Source organism: Xenopus laevis, chromosome 7L, assembly GCF_017654675.1.
Source record: "Xenopus laevis strain J_2021 chromosome 7L, Xenopus_laevis_v10.1, whole genome shotgun sequence".
NCBI classification, from domain to species: domain Eukaryota; kingdom Metazoa; phylum Chordata; class Amphibia; order Anura; family Pipidae; genus Xenopus; species Xenopus laevis.
In genome coordinates, this window is record NC_054383.1 from 97147435 (window position 1) to 97161892 (window position 14458).

General features: G+C 38.0%; 2 protein-coding genes across 4 annotated transcripts in view; both read left to right on the forward strand.

Moving 5' to 3' along the window:
- The window catches only part of LOC108696566 (amiloride-sensitive sodium channel subunit alpha-like), a 28450-nt gene extending 22555 nt beyond the window's left edge, over positions 1-5895 (forward strand). For 2 of the 3 annotated variants that reach the window (XM_041569366.1, XM_041569365.1), the window contains 2 exons: positions 82-157; positions 2048-3811. In XM_041569366.1, the coding sequence (XP_041425300.1) occupies positions 82-157; positions 2048-2206 (235 nt within the window). In that variant the 3' untranslated portion in view covers positions 2207-3811. Of the gene's footprint in view, positions 1-81; positions 158-2047; positions 3812-5758 lie in introns of those variants that run through there. The other variant, XM_018226047.2, reaches the window with a different exon arrangement.
- Positions 5896-6543: 648 nt separating this feature from the next.
- Positions 6544-10640, forward strand: LOC108696564 (phospholipase A2 homolog otoconin-22-like). The gene is made up of 4 exons (XM_018226046.2): positions 6544-6619; positions 8318-8462; positions 9174-9283; positions 10028-10640. Exons 1-4 carry the CDS (start codon positions 6580-6582, stop codon positions 10174-10176), a joined length of 444 nt encoding a protein of 147 aa, XP_018081535.1. The 5' UTR covers positions 6544-6579; the 3' UTR covers positions 10177-10640.
- Positions 10641-14458: the final 3818 nt, after the last annotated feature.

A 14458-nucleotide genomic window follows, 5' to 3' on the forward strand; every position in this document is an offset into this window, starting at 1 on the left:
ACTCAGAAGAATAAGCAAACCAGTATTTTTGTATTGCAAATGGAATAATCACATGTGACATGGCACCTCATTCAATTTTAGGAGCGATGTATCTAAGATTAATATATATTATGAAGAGGTGAGTTACCAGTCGGTTGAGGAAACACCTGCCATGCCAGTAAGTTTATACTTGTATTTATAATACCGACTTCAAATCCTTTCGCTCCACATATTCTGCTGGTGCAACTGAATGATTGTATCACACATATGGATAATATATGTATTCATGCTGTAAGCAAAGCAAGAATCAAGCAGAGACATATTTTCCCACACTGTAATTAGTTATAAGTGAGCCCTAGGGTCATCCACATGATTCAAATGCTGCAATGCAAATCCCATGTCCCAGTCCACATCAGTATGTTGCACCTCTGTTGGTATTTCTACGTGGGGAACTATACAAGCCATAGATGGATTCCGTGGGTAAAAGCATTGCTTAAAAGAGATCTAAGCCCAAAATAATAAATTGGTATTTTTTTCAGTGCAGTCCTCTAGGCACTTTTGCAATATACATTTATTTTCTAGTATACGTGGTTTCTGAGATATTGGCAGCAGTAGAAAGTTTTATATAGCTTGGCCCAACAGCTCTCTTTCGAGGCCCATAGTGTCAGTAACTCTGTCTATGTCCTGGATTCAGTTAACCCTAGGGTTGCTGACTGTAATTGTTGCCAAAAGCCTGGTACAGGTATGGGATCCGTTATCCAGAATGCTCCGAATTACGGAATGGCTATCTCCCATAGACTCCATTTTATCCAAATACTTTTAAAAATGATTTCCTTTTTCTCTGTAATAATAAAACAATACCTTGTACTTGATCCAAACTAAGATATAATTAATCCTTATTGGAGGCAAAACCAGCCTATTGGGTTTATTTAATGTTTGTATGATTTTCTAGAAGACTTAAAGGGATTGTTTACCTTCAAACACCTAGTTGGTTTCAGATAGTTCACCAGAAATAAAGACTTTTTTCCAATTATTTTCTATGTTCTATGTTTTTCTAATATTCAAGTGTAAAGTGTCATGTTTCACCTTCTAAAGCAGCTCTGGGATGGGGGGTCGCGAGCCTGTAAACTGTTCTAGATTGATACATTTGTTATATTTGTCCCTGCTGAGCAGAATCCCTGAGCTTCATGAAGGGTTTGGCCTCACGAGCAGATTCGGGGAGATTAGTCAGCCCAGCGACAAATCTCCTCTTCTTCGGGGCGACAATCTCCCCGAAATGCCTTTGAAAATCGTCTGGGGAAATGCACACGCGGCGCTTCGTTTTCTGTAGTCGCCTGACGTTGCCTCACAAGGAAACTTGGGTGACTTCGGAAAAGAAGAAAATTGCAATGTGATGCTTTTACAGAAGTTGTCACACTACTTATATGGGGGCATCATATATATATATATATATATACAGTATTATCTTCAGAGGTGGCCCTTACATTTCTATTTTCATTATATGCTGTTTTTTATATTGAAGTACTGGTAATCCAGAATGCTTGGGACCTGTGGTTTTCCAGATAAGGAATCTTTCCGTAATTCGGATCGCCATACTTTGTCTACTGAAAAAAAAATCTTTGAAACATTAAATAAACCCAATAGGATTGTTTTTGCCTCCAGTATGAATTTATTATATCTTATGATCATGAACAAAGTACTGTTTTATTATTACAGAGAAAAAAAGGAAATTATTTTATAATTAAAAAAATGTGAATTATTTGCTTATAATGGAGTCTATGGGACATGCCTTTCCCGTAATTTGGAGGTTTGTGGATAATGGGTTTCCGGATAACAGATCCCATACCTGCATGAGATCTCTCTGCTGTTCCTGTGTTTTTGAGCTTCGTGGTGTCTATATCTTTAGATCTACATATATTGTCTTCAAAACCCTTACTTTGATAATTACTCTGACTAATGATAAACCCATTGTAGTATAATGTATTATGTTTATACGTGTGTCTTGATATGAAAGATTTGCTTGATAATATAAACTCAGATACTGATAATAAATTGGGGATGTTCACAGGTGACCTTGTTGCTTTCCAATATGGGAGGACAATGGAGCTGGTGGTTTGGTTCTTCAGTCCTTTCAGTGGTTGAGATTGCAGAACTAGTGCTTGATACTGTGGCCATGGTAATACTCATTACATACCGCTGGAAGAAGAAGAAGAGGGCGCCTCAATAGAAGAGTTTTCTCCACTGCTCTGGCACCATTAAAAGACAGTACCTCTGGAAACCAAGTCATCTTGAGAAACCTTGCAACAAAGAAATCTTGAAACAAATCAAAGCTGTGTCTTAATTTGTACCATACTATAAGCTAATTTACAAAACCCAGCTGGTGCACCTTCAGACCCATCCACTAAGTACTGGTACCCTCGGGATTTTAGTGCAGCCTGTGCTAAACTCAGCACTAGGTGCAGATTGTTGTGCTTTGGATGCAAAACAGCCCTGTACTAATACCTGCTAAAGGCAGCCATTAATTACAGGGCACCATCAAGTCTGGCACCTACTGGCAATCCCAAGCTTGCATAACTGCCCCCAGTGTGCCCCTCATGAATACAGTGCTGCTTAATGCAAGTAGCATTTTATTCATGAAAGAGTTGCAGATCACAAACCTGTGCCTAAAGGTGGCCATAGACGTTTGAATTACGATCTTTCCTGGAAAATATCTTTCCAAGAAAGATTGTTCACTCTAATACACACGTGTAGAGCTGAATCGTCAGATACACAGGTAGAAACAATAGAATTCTACCTGTATCTGATGATTCACCACTAACAATGGCCAGTCTGATTGATGAGCCGCCCAATATCCAAGTCTTCTGTCGGCTTGTTTCCCACCATACACGCACCGAATATTGTAAGAAAATTTGTTTTGTTCGAGTTAATTATGACGTAAACATTCTTTTTTAATGTTTTAACTGGTTTTAATGTTTTTATTTTTTGTGGTTTCTGAATTATTTCGCTTTTTGTTAAGCAGCCCTCTAGTGTGGAATTCGGCAGCTAAATGGTCGCTATATGTAGCAACAGGGCTGGAGCTAGGGGTGGGCAGAAGAGGCATGTGTCTGAAAATAGAATAATGCTTGTTCAATATAATAAGCAACGTGTTTGGAAATATACACCTCCCAAGCATGGACTGGCCCTTGCTTTTTCCAGAAACAAATGAAATGGCAGGTGTTTGTTTTTTCATAATAAAAGAAAGCAACTTTAAGTATGTTTCCTGCATTTTCTTTTAATAGCATAGATTTGCAATTCATTCTCAGGGAAAAAAGGTACAAAAAAATGAGCTTCTCAACTTTTTTCAATGAGCATCATGGAGATAGGCGGAAGTGTCAGATTGGATGGAGACATGTAGGGAACAAACACAGGATCAGGAGTGTTAATAGTTGTTGGAAAGGTATATAATGGGAAGAGCAAATGGCCAGGGTATGGGCTCTTTAAAGGGGTTATACACCTTGGGGTTAACTTTTAGTATCTCTTCAGAGACAGATGGGTAAAGATTACAAAAACAACCTTATTGCAGCACATAGCAGTAAGACATTTGTAGCAGAGAAAATTAGTTTGATGCCATTTCTTATAGTTTGCAGACTACTTCTACTACAGACATTAAAGAATCACAGTGATTCAGTGCAATAGTTCATTAGGAATTAGTGTCTTTCCTAAGCCGGAATCATGTGTAATATGTCACACAACCAACTGTGGCTGTTCTGAATTTAAGGGAATCTCAACCCAAAAATACATTTTGAAAATAAAATGTATAATAAATAAATAAAAGAAAACATAATTCTAAGCAACTTTGCAATATACATTCATTAAAAAATTTCTGTGTTTTTTTATTGCTATTGAAATCAGTGTCTGTCTCTTTGTATTCTCTGCCCTGATGGCTCAGACTGTTGATACAATGTAAGACAAGGCAGCTGATTAACAGACCTAAGGGGTAATGTATTATGATTCGCAAAAAGCGACCATGTTTGCGCCATTTTCGACTGATTAAGACTTCCTCGTACAGTTGCGACCAAACTGCTTTTGTGAACGTTCCCGGTGTATGTAATAAAGATTTGCAAACGCAAACCAGTTTTTGCGACAAAATATTTTAAGAAACTCCAGAGCAGGCGTTAAAGGTTCATAACGCACAACATTGCGGCAAGCACATTTTTGCTTTCCAAGTTTTGCTCTTTGCGAATTTTTTTTTTTTATTTATTTCCCCCTCAGACTTTTGCAATTTTTTTTAAAAAGCAACAACCAGGAGTTAAGCAAATGCTTAATATGGTTCAATAGCAATTGTTTTTCCCAATAACTTTAAAAGCTCTGAAAATGTTTACTAAATGTATATTGGAAAGTTGCTTAGAATTATGTTTTCGTTTATTTTGGGGATGACTTGCCCTTTAATAAAAAATGCTCATTTAAGCCCCAAGTAATCTCTGTACTTGGGTAAGTTACAGAAATGATATATATTTAAATATTCAATTGCACTTGATAGACTATAAGCAATGCTTGGATAGGTATAAATATTCAAGGTGCATCATAGTAAGTCTGTCCTTCTACTGAGATCCAGGTTGAGGGAGTCCTGATATAGCAGTGGCCAGATACTGTCAGATAACAGTTAAAGAAGAAGAAAAGGTATAATCACTGGGGGGTGCACATGTTAGGCCCGTGGTACTTCTTTAAGAGCACCTGCTTCATTGTTCTTCTCTGGGGGCACATGAAAGAAGATCCAGAAAGCAGAGGATGGCCCAGTTAACAGGAATACCAGCCTGGGGATGCCTAACTATCATCATTATACTACTGATTTCATGTTTTTTTCTCCTTTGAGAAATATATATACATAATAATAAAAGTAGAATAGTAAAGTTAATCATTGGAGGAAACAATGCCTTGTAGTGCAAAAGCCCCAGAACTTTAGAAAGAAAATCACACTGAAACAAAAGGAATTTGGACAACCAGGCTATGGACACCACCAAATGTGCAAGGTTAAAAGAGTTCAGGGCAGGTAGTAGATCAGTAATTAAAGCTGACCATACTCTAGCAGATAGTGGCTGCTAATTTGGCACAACCTCGTTGACTGAGGACCACATAGGGTCCTTGATGAGATTCGGGCCCAGTGGCTCGGATCAGAACATGAAGATTTGGTCCAACACTTATTTGGTCAAATTCAGCAAAGATGCTCCTTTGGCAACCACAAGGGAGTTGATCTTGCTTAAGTCACTGTGACCATACATTAGGGGCAGATTTATTAAGGTTCGATGGTAAATGCTAATTCAAATTTTCGAGTTGGATTTTAGGTCAAAACTCACAAATTAGAGTTGGGAATAATCCAAACTCGATTGTGAATTCGAGATTTATCATGCCTCGACCCTGGGAACAACTCAAATTCTATAGTACGCCACCTAAAACCTGCTGAGTTCATGTAGAAGTCAATGGCAGAGCTCCAGTGATCCATTTGAAGATGTTAATAGTCTTCCTGACATTCGACTTTCTTTCGTAGAACTCAATTCAAGTGCCGTCTAATTCGATTTGAGTTTTCGGGTCTGTAATATTGTTTCGAGTTCTAGACGTTCGAGTTTTTTCTTAAATAAGATACTATTCGAGTTTCGAAGTCATTCGCGTTCATTCAAGTTAAAAAAAAACCTCAACCTTTATTAATATACCCCTAGATATATGGTCCAACAGTTTTGTTTTCAACATTATTAAAATCCATATTAACAAGCTGTTCTTCAATCTCATTGCTCTGCCAATGCAGCCTGTCAGCTTGCGATTGGGCGATCAACTGGCCAGGAAGCGGCAGAAGATGAACAACGGACTATCTACACATATCGCCATTTGTGGACAATAAGTAAAAAAAACTATTTTGGCTCTTGCTTGACTTTAAAAACTGAAAAATAAGTTAGCAATAGAATTGTAAAGCTGCCAGGACCACATCACTGACCAATGGGCAGGCAAAGTCTATATATCAGTCAGCCTGTAATACTACATGGTGGTCAAACGCTGCTGATAAAACTCTTCCTTAAATCATTCTAAACCTTGCAGACCACTGATGTTTTTTTTATTCTGAAAAGTGATATTTAGATCTGAATGTGGGCCCCTGAATTGTCTTTCTTCCTCTGTCATTACATATTACATAGGGGTTTTCATAAAATGTCTAGACATAAAAGCCTCATTCAGCAAGGACGTAATAAAGAAAAAACTATTTCAATATACTCTTACCTGTTTTTATCATGAACACAAATCACCGCTTCATAGACATACATTTAAAGGAGGCATATATATGAATACCTGAAATAATTAAATGCTGAAGAAACTTTCCAGCAGTTCATTTGTGAATCATCCTCGGCTGAAAGGTCTATTATTACTCTGATATTATCAAGACTGATGTCTATGTATTATGAAAGAACGAGTTTAAGTAAAAAAATCTTTTATTTGTTCTTTACCTATTATTTTAAGGTCTAATCGCTCTGTATAATTATTGAGATTGGAGCTGGCTAAGTGTATATAAACTCCTGAGGAGAATACTTTCAGCTATTGCAAATCTGCTTCAGCAACAAGAGCAACAAAAGCACCAACATGAAAAAGATTCTTCTAATCGGACTTGCATTGGCTCTGAGTAAGTACCTCATATTCAATCGTGGGCATACATTATGGTCTCGTTTCTCACAATTTACTGTCAGGACTCAATGGTAAGGGTGAATTCACACTAGAAGTTTATTCACCGACAGTTCATATGTTGAGTAGTACAGGTATGGAATCCCCGTATCTAGAAAGCTCCAAATTATGGGAAGGCCATCTCCTATAAGACTCCATCATAATAAAATAATTCACATTTTAAAAAAAATGTACTTGGTCCCAACTGATCCTAGTGGCTTTGAATAATATTTAAATGATTTTTTAGTAGACTTAAGGCATGGAGGTTCAAATTACTGAAAGATCCCTTATCTGAGAAACCCCAGATCATTCTGGATGATAAATCCTATACCTGTAGTTTATTGTTACCTGATTTTGATGCAATTTCATTACTTTGCTAAAATGAACCACATGAGAGGCATGAGCAGGATACAATTGCTTTTCAGTGCCCTTCATCTCCACCCTATATTTGGATAAGAAAACATAGCTATTTGAATGTCTGGATGTCTAGGTACAAATTCATAGAATAATAATAGCATACCACAGACTTCATGTAGACTACAGTGTTAGAACAATCACTAGGAGCACCTGAAAAGTGATCTGGCACATACATATCATTTTCCTCTTGGAGTAGCATGGCATGCACATTATTTGTAGCACATACATCAATCACAGAAGCTCTATCTGCTATTTGGTGTGACCAGAAAATGCCCTTCTCTAATAAGATAAAGCGGCACAGTTTCACAGAACCTACACAGGGTCTCCTTAGTTGAAAATTGCTGATAAAAGTACAAAGACTATATTTTACTTGATGTCAAGCCTACTGCCTTCCAGCTGATGTTGATCTTCAGCTTCCAGCATCCTATTAACTTTTAGATCAATAACCTGATCTCAGATGGAGACCAGGACTGATTTTATGGTAGAACAGAGGAGCAGACAATCAGCATCACAAGGGCTTCTTAGAAGAGAGAGATGCTGATAAAGGTGCAAAGACCATATTTTAATTGGTGTCAAGCCTACTGCCTTCCAGCCAATGTTGATATTTAGCTTCCCGGACCACTATTAACTTGGGGACATAGTCATTCTACATGTTCTTGAAATGAAAAGACTATAGGGAATGAGCTATGGGACCTGTTATCAAGAATGCTCAGAACCTGGTTTTTTTTGGATAATGTATCTTTCTGTAATTTGGATCTTTATACCTTGTCTACTGGAAAATTATGTAAACATTAAATAAATCCAATAGGCTGGTTTTGCTTCCAATAAGAATTACTTATGTTTTAGTTTGGATTAAGTACAAGGTATTATTTTAATATCACAGAGAGAAAGGAAATCATTTTTTAAAATTTAGAAATATTTGGATTAATGGGGATTATGGTAGACAGCCTTTCCATAGAGCTTTCTGGATAATGGGTTTCTGGATAACGAATCCCATACCAGTATTAAGTCTTTAGTACTATATTTAGCTACATATTTAGCTTAGTTTAATAATTCAGTTTGCTGGCACAAACATTTTTTTCTATGTTGATGCCCTTCAAGTGCTCCCTCAGAACCCTGTACATTAGCAGCACTAAATGAAGCATAATAAATGCAAACGATACACACATTGTGCACCTCAGTTCGGTAAGCCTTTATTCTCTTTATTTCTGCAGCATTATTAACAAAACCCTTGTATTTGCAGTTATAGTTCTGGTCACCAGCACACCAGCCCAGTTTGATGAGATGATTAAAGTGACCACCATCATTTATGGCCTGGCTAACTTCTCAGACTATGGATGCCACTGCGGCCTAAACAACCAAGGAATGCCTGTGGACTCCATTGATTGGTAAAATATGGAAGAGAATGTATTATAAATAAAATACACATAGCATCAGATAAAAATTATACATTTAAACTCTAACTTCCAGCTTGATCTTCTTTCTTCTCAGGAAGCAACTTCAGATGTACTGCGCCATGTTTTTTTCTCCGAAATTCAGTGCTTTACACTTTGTAGCATTTAGCTGTACTAATAATGCAATAGGGATCTCATGGGCCATAGATATATAGTTTCAAAGGTTGCATGTGATTGTGCAAAAGTAATAGTTACAATATCCGTAATGTATTCCTGGTGAAGGGCTTCCTTGTGCCCTGCACCATATACTTCACTCAAATTAATGGAAATTAAAATCTTTACGTCAGTGTTTTTGCCTTTAAAGTATCATGAAACTCCTAATTCAACAAACAATATTCCACTCAAGTGGCATCTAGTGGACATTATGAATAATTACAATATTGTTTTTTAATGGATTTCCAAGACATACCATTGAAGAGACATTATATTGACACTTTGTGTTGTTAGATAGACATAATATTGTTACAAATACTGATGTAGATCATTCTAGGCTGAACTTCCCTGTTGCTCTACATTTTATATTTGTGTGTTTTAGAATCAGTCGTATTGATACCAGTGCTTTACAAAAGCATGTCAGAAATTTGATCCTTTTATTCAAACTATTTCTCAGATGTATTTCATTATAGTATAACCTGTGTTATTCAGGTGCTGCCACAGCCAAGACTGCTGCTACAACAAGGCTGAAATGAGCGGATGTAACCCTGTTACACAGGCTTACAGGTTCTATCTTGAGGAAGAGAAGAAAGTAAAGTGCAGTAAGTAGAACAATCTGCTCAGCTGGGATGTGTATGGATTGATTCATTGTGACTTGGGCAATGGCGTTGGTATGACAAGGGCAAAGATTGGCGTCTGATTGGGTTTTACCTTATGCACTCCAGAATGTGTGGCATTCAGTGCCCTGAACAAATAAACAAAGACTTTGCTAAATGTTTTAAGTTTTATAATATCTTTTATATATGGTAGATAAACGAAGAGCTCATTGGGTTTGGTCCTTGACAGGGCCAACTAACCATCTGGTGATCCTCATCATGATACACTATCTGACCCTGGCAAAGATCTATGTTACCTCCTGCCATAAGTTTCTCAGATACTCCCTAACTTGCATGTTATTCAGATGGGTAGGGAGTGGGAGGAGAAACACCTAAATGCCTCCCCCTCTAAAGAATAGTGTTGCTGAACCCAGGAATGGCCCCAAATGATGTCACACAGGCTCTTCTGCATTTGGCAGTGTGGTTTTCTTGAGAGGAGGGACATTTAGACACAAGTTAAGGAGCAGAGGAGAACGCATACTGCGGGCCCTGTACATACCACCTGCCCAGGTAAGGACAGGGCTGGCATGCACCCGCCAATGCTGTTCAGGCAGACCCAAGGCAAATAAGGTGTGAGCTCTTGAGCCCATTAGTGCCCTTGCACTTCTCACTTCTGCCTATCATGTCTGCATTCCTTGTTAAATAGAGTTGTTTGGTAATGTATAATTAAATGTGATCCCTCTCCCCTAGTGAAAGCAAGTAATCGCTGTGAGAAAATGATCTGCGAGTGTGATGAAAAGGCTGCAAATTGTTTCCGCAAGGAGCTGGAAGATTATAACATATATTTCCGCAATTTCTCATCTCTGGGGGCATGTCGAGGGCCCAGACCTTTTTGCTAATTCCATGTCTAAATTCCTCATCCATTCATTTCTTTCTTTTGTAGTCATTTTGCTTGTAAACCTAGGAACACATATTATTGATTTACATGAAATTGGCAGCCTTGAAAAAACTGAGCGTTGTAGTTGAAATGTGCACTGTAATAATGAATAAAGCTTGTTTCTGCTTGAGAACAATCTGTGCCTCTCAATAAGATAGTGTCAAAAAGCAAGTTACTTTGGTTCCCAAAAACGTCTAATTCCCTTTTCTGGGCATCAAGTGTCCATAGGGAATAAGATTATGTGGCTAATGTATATTGTGTCTTGCCCAACCCAAAATTAACAAAAAGCATATTTAAAATGATTGCTCCATCATCAGTTAATATTGAACATCAATCATTTTTAACTAAATTGAAGGGATTGTTCACCTTTAAATTAACATTTAGTATGATGTAGAGAGTGATATTCTGAGACAATTTGCAATTTGTTTTAATTTTTATTTTTTTGTGGTTTTTGAGTTATTTGAGTCAGTTTGTAATTTCAGCAATCTTGTTGCGAGGGTCCAAATTACCCTAGCAACCATGAATTGATTTGAATAAGAGACTTGAATGTGAATAGGAGTAGCCTGAATATGAGTAATAATAAGTAGCAATAACAATACATTTGTAGTTTCAATGGATATTTGTTTTTTAGATGTAGTCCGTGACTCCCCCCCCAGTTGAAAGCTGAGTCAGTAGAGGGCAAACAATTTAAAAACTGTAAAAAATAAAAAATAAAGGCCAACTGAAAAGTTGCTTACAGTTAGCCATTTTCTAATTTTGCCATTCTGAAAGTTAACTTAACTTTAAATATATCTGAAGATGACAACAAATAATTTTAAAAAATGATACAAAATATAGAATGAAGATCCATATGAAAGATGCTACAAAAAAGGCCATTCTATAACACACTAAAAGGTAACGTAAAGATGAATTTTATCATCTTTAGTAAGCTTGGTTAATCTTCAAAGACACGGAGCACATGCGGGGCTAAAAACACTCATTTATTATTCAAACATAGTAGTAACAGTCGTTACTCAGCAAATTTGCTAAAATACAAATTTTACTGAACGTTACCCCTTTCGCCAGAGTTTATTTCACCACCTCAGACCAGGCAAACGGATAAAACGAAGCTACATCTTCCTCAATCTTATGTCAGTGACATCATATCCTAGATGCCCGGAAATTCATTAAAGTTGTAAAAAACATTGGCGATTGCCTTCAAAGGTCCAAACTATTAAAGACTTATGTGAGAACAATTTTTTTAAATCTAATTTGAGGGGCATGCCACATTTATATAAGGGTGGGTTCATATCTAGGACATAGGAGGATCTCTCCTGTCTTTATTATGGCTCATTGGACATGTGTTTGAAAAAGTGGCCACTTCAAGCATTTGCACTAACATTACTATTAAAGATGTCCATACGACTTTTGACCTAAGCGCAAGAGTACTAGTGAAGTTTCTCTAGGCATAAATGAATGCTAGTGAAAATTCGCTATGAAATGCTCGGCCAGCCGAAGTAACGCTAGGGAAAATTTGCCAGCTTTTGGCTAGTGAGACGCAACTTTGCATTCTAGTTAATTAGCGTAGTGGTAACAAATTTGCGCCTGGTGAAGTGGCGCAATGTGTGGCGAAGAGGCTGCTTGCGAAAATTCACCCTTTAGTGAATTTGCTCCTAGGTCTCAATGCACTGTGACAATGAGGCAATTGGAGAAACTCACCTCAGGTGCCTGTGCGTCCACCAGGGTGGACGAAAAAGCTGCTCCTGGTAACTTTAGGAACCAAATTTCCGGTTTTCAAACCGGAAATTCAGCACTTCTGGCACAGAGAGCACGATTGCACTTCTCTGCACTCAGGGCTGGATTTACATAGTGGCCATCCCTAGGCCCGCTGCCGTTAGGCACCCCTGTCCCCTCCCCTTAATTTGTGCACATGCATACATTGTTATAATCCGGTCAGGAGCACTAGGGATTGGCACACAGGAAATTTTAAAAAATTGTATCTCATGATCAGCACTAGAGCTTCCAAACCAATGTGGATGTGGTTGGGCAGCATGCTGTTAGAAAGAGTGCTTTATTTATTCACTGCCTGGGAGCAGAGGGACAGCGTATATTCTATACATTACCATTACCTGATGATACTTATGAAACTGCACTTACTGCTATAAAGAACTTTTTTGTGCCAAGAGTAAATGTAGTTGCTGAAAGATATAAATTACGCCAATGTGGACAACGTAATGGCGAATCCATAGAACAATTTATAGCAGCTTTGAGAGAGCTGGTTGTTACCTGTGACTTTGGGAATCTAACAGATGAAATGTTGAGAGACCAAATAGTGGAAAAAACAAACTCACCTCGCATTAGAGAGAGACTGCTCCTAGAGCAGGATTTAACCCTTGCAAAGGCTATTACAGTTGCTAGCCAAATTGAAACAGCAGTGGCAGAGGCTAAAACTCAGTCAGGGAACTGCTGGGAATGTACAGATTTTGAATTCAACACTGTGGCCTAATAACACACAGGCACAGGCAAAATACAGTGCTAAGGAAAGGGATTCACCTACACTGCAATACTGTGCAGCAAATACAAATAGAAAATACTGTTTTCGCTGTGGTTCAATACAACGCACTGCAAATTATGTTACATGTCCTGCAAAAGCTAAACGTTGCCGCAACTGCACAAAAGTAGGACAATTTGAATCAAATACTGCAAAGTGTGACTTTTACATTGTGAATAAGGGTACTGCTATACCTGGAAAGGATCTCTTTGCTGCATTAAACCTACAATTAGTTGATGGTCTCATTAATACAGCACCAGTGCCTGCCACACAGCCAGTGTCTAAAATTTCACCACAAAGCAACACTTCACTGGGCTGTGCAAAAAAATTTGTACACAAATTTAAGTTGAGACCAGATGTAAAACCAGTACCATTCCCTGATTCAGCATGGGAAAAACTTGCTATTGATATTGTGGGTCATTTTACAGATGCTCCTATAGACTGTAGATTTGCTGTAACCTTGATGGACTATTACAGTAAATGGCCTGAAATTGCATTTGTTTCTCATATAACATCATCTACAGTAATAACATTTCTGTCTACAGTCTTCAGCAGAGAAGGTAATCCAAAGGAGTTAATATCAGACAACGGACCACAGTTTGTCTCCTATGAGTTTGAATCCTTTCTGAGAGAGAGGAATATTGTGCATAGGAAATCTTCAGTGTATTACCCACAAGCAAATGGAGAAATTGAGCGATTCAACAGAAGTCTGAAAGAAGCACTACAGACAGCAAATCTTACTGGGAATCTTGGAAAGTATATACAACAGAGTTCCTACATAACTTCAGAGCAACGTGCCATGCAACAACCCAATCGTCTCCTGCTGAATATTACATGGCATACAGATGCACCCTAAGTTACATGTTGCAGACATCAAACTTCCACAAAATACTGTGCCTACAAAATCATCTACTGCTGACATTGTGAAACGTCAACAAGCCAAATGCAAGGCTTATACTGATAGAAAACGTGGTGCCAGAGAATTACACTTTCAGCCTGGATCTTAAGTCAGAATTAAGAAACCAGGAATATTGAAACAAGGACAATCTAAATTTACTACACCACTTGAAGTGAGACGCCAGCGAGGACCATACACATATGAACTGTCTGATGGTCGCATATGGAATGCAAGTCGTCTTGCTCCTGTTAGATATGACTTCGGAGAAGCTCCATTTGATGAATGACATTTTCCTACTCCTGATGTCAACTGCAATAGGCCTGAAGAAAGTGAACCTATAAGGCGTACTGAGAGAATCAGAAAACTACCTCCATGGACCCAGGACTATGTGATGTGAATAATGTATATTATGGCTTTAAGATGCATTGTTGTTGTTTATTATATTTGCCCAAATGCTTTCCTACTATAGGGGGAATATGTGGTGTTTATACAAATGGCCTATAGATGTCACTGTGCCCAGACTTACTTCCTGACAGCTTAAAAGTGACAGTTACTGTTGTGTAATACCTGCACGAGTCTCTGCTAATAAAGCAGTTATACTCTACTCATCCTCGGCTACCCAAAACATCAAGCATGGTTGATACTTTATTCTCCTCACAACATGCAGAAGAAGGAAGGATATAACATCATCTCATGGAGACTCTTCCCAGAATGCACATGTTTCAATAAAACTTTATGAACACACAACAACATGAACACTGACACCTACTGGCAGAAGTAAACAACAGTATAACACAGTTTATGAGTGAGGTTTTT

Excerpts from the sequence above, each read along its gene's own strand:
- LOC108696564 (XM_018226046.2), top strand. The coding sequence starts at position 6,580 with ATGAAAAAGATTCTTCTAATCGGACTTGCATTGGCTCTGA. Across the intron at positions 6,620-8,317 it reads CGGACTTGCATTGGCTCTGA|TTATAGTTCTGGTCACCAGC; the intron begins GTAAGTACCTCA and ends TTGTATTTGCAG. Across the intron at positions 8,463-9,173 it reads CCTGTGGACTCCATTGATTG|GTGCTGCCACAGCCAAGACT; the intron begins GTAAAATATGGA and ends TGTGTTATTCAG.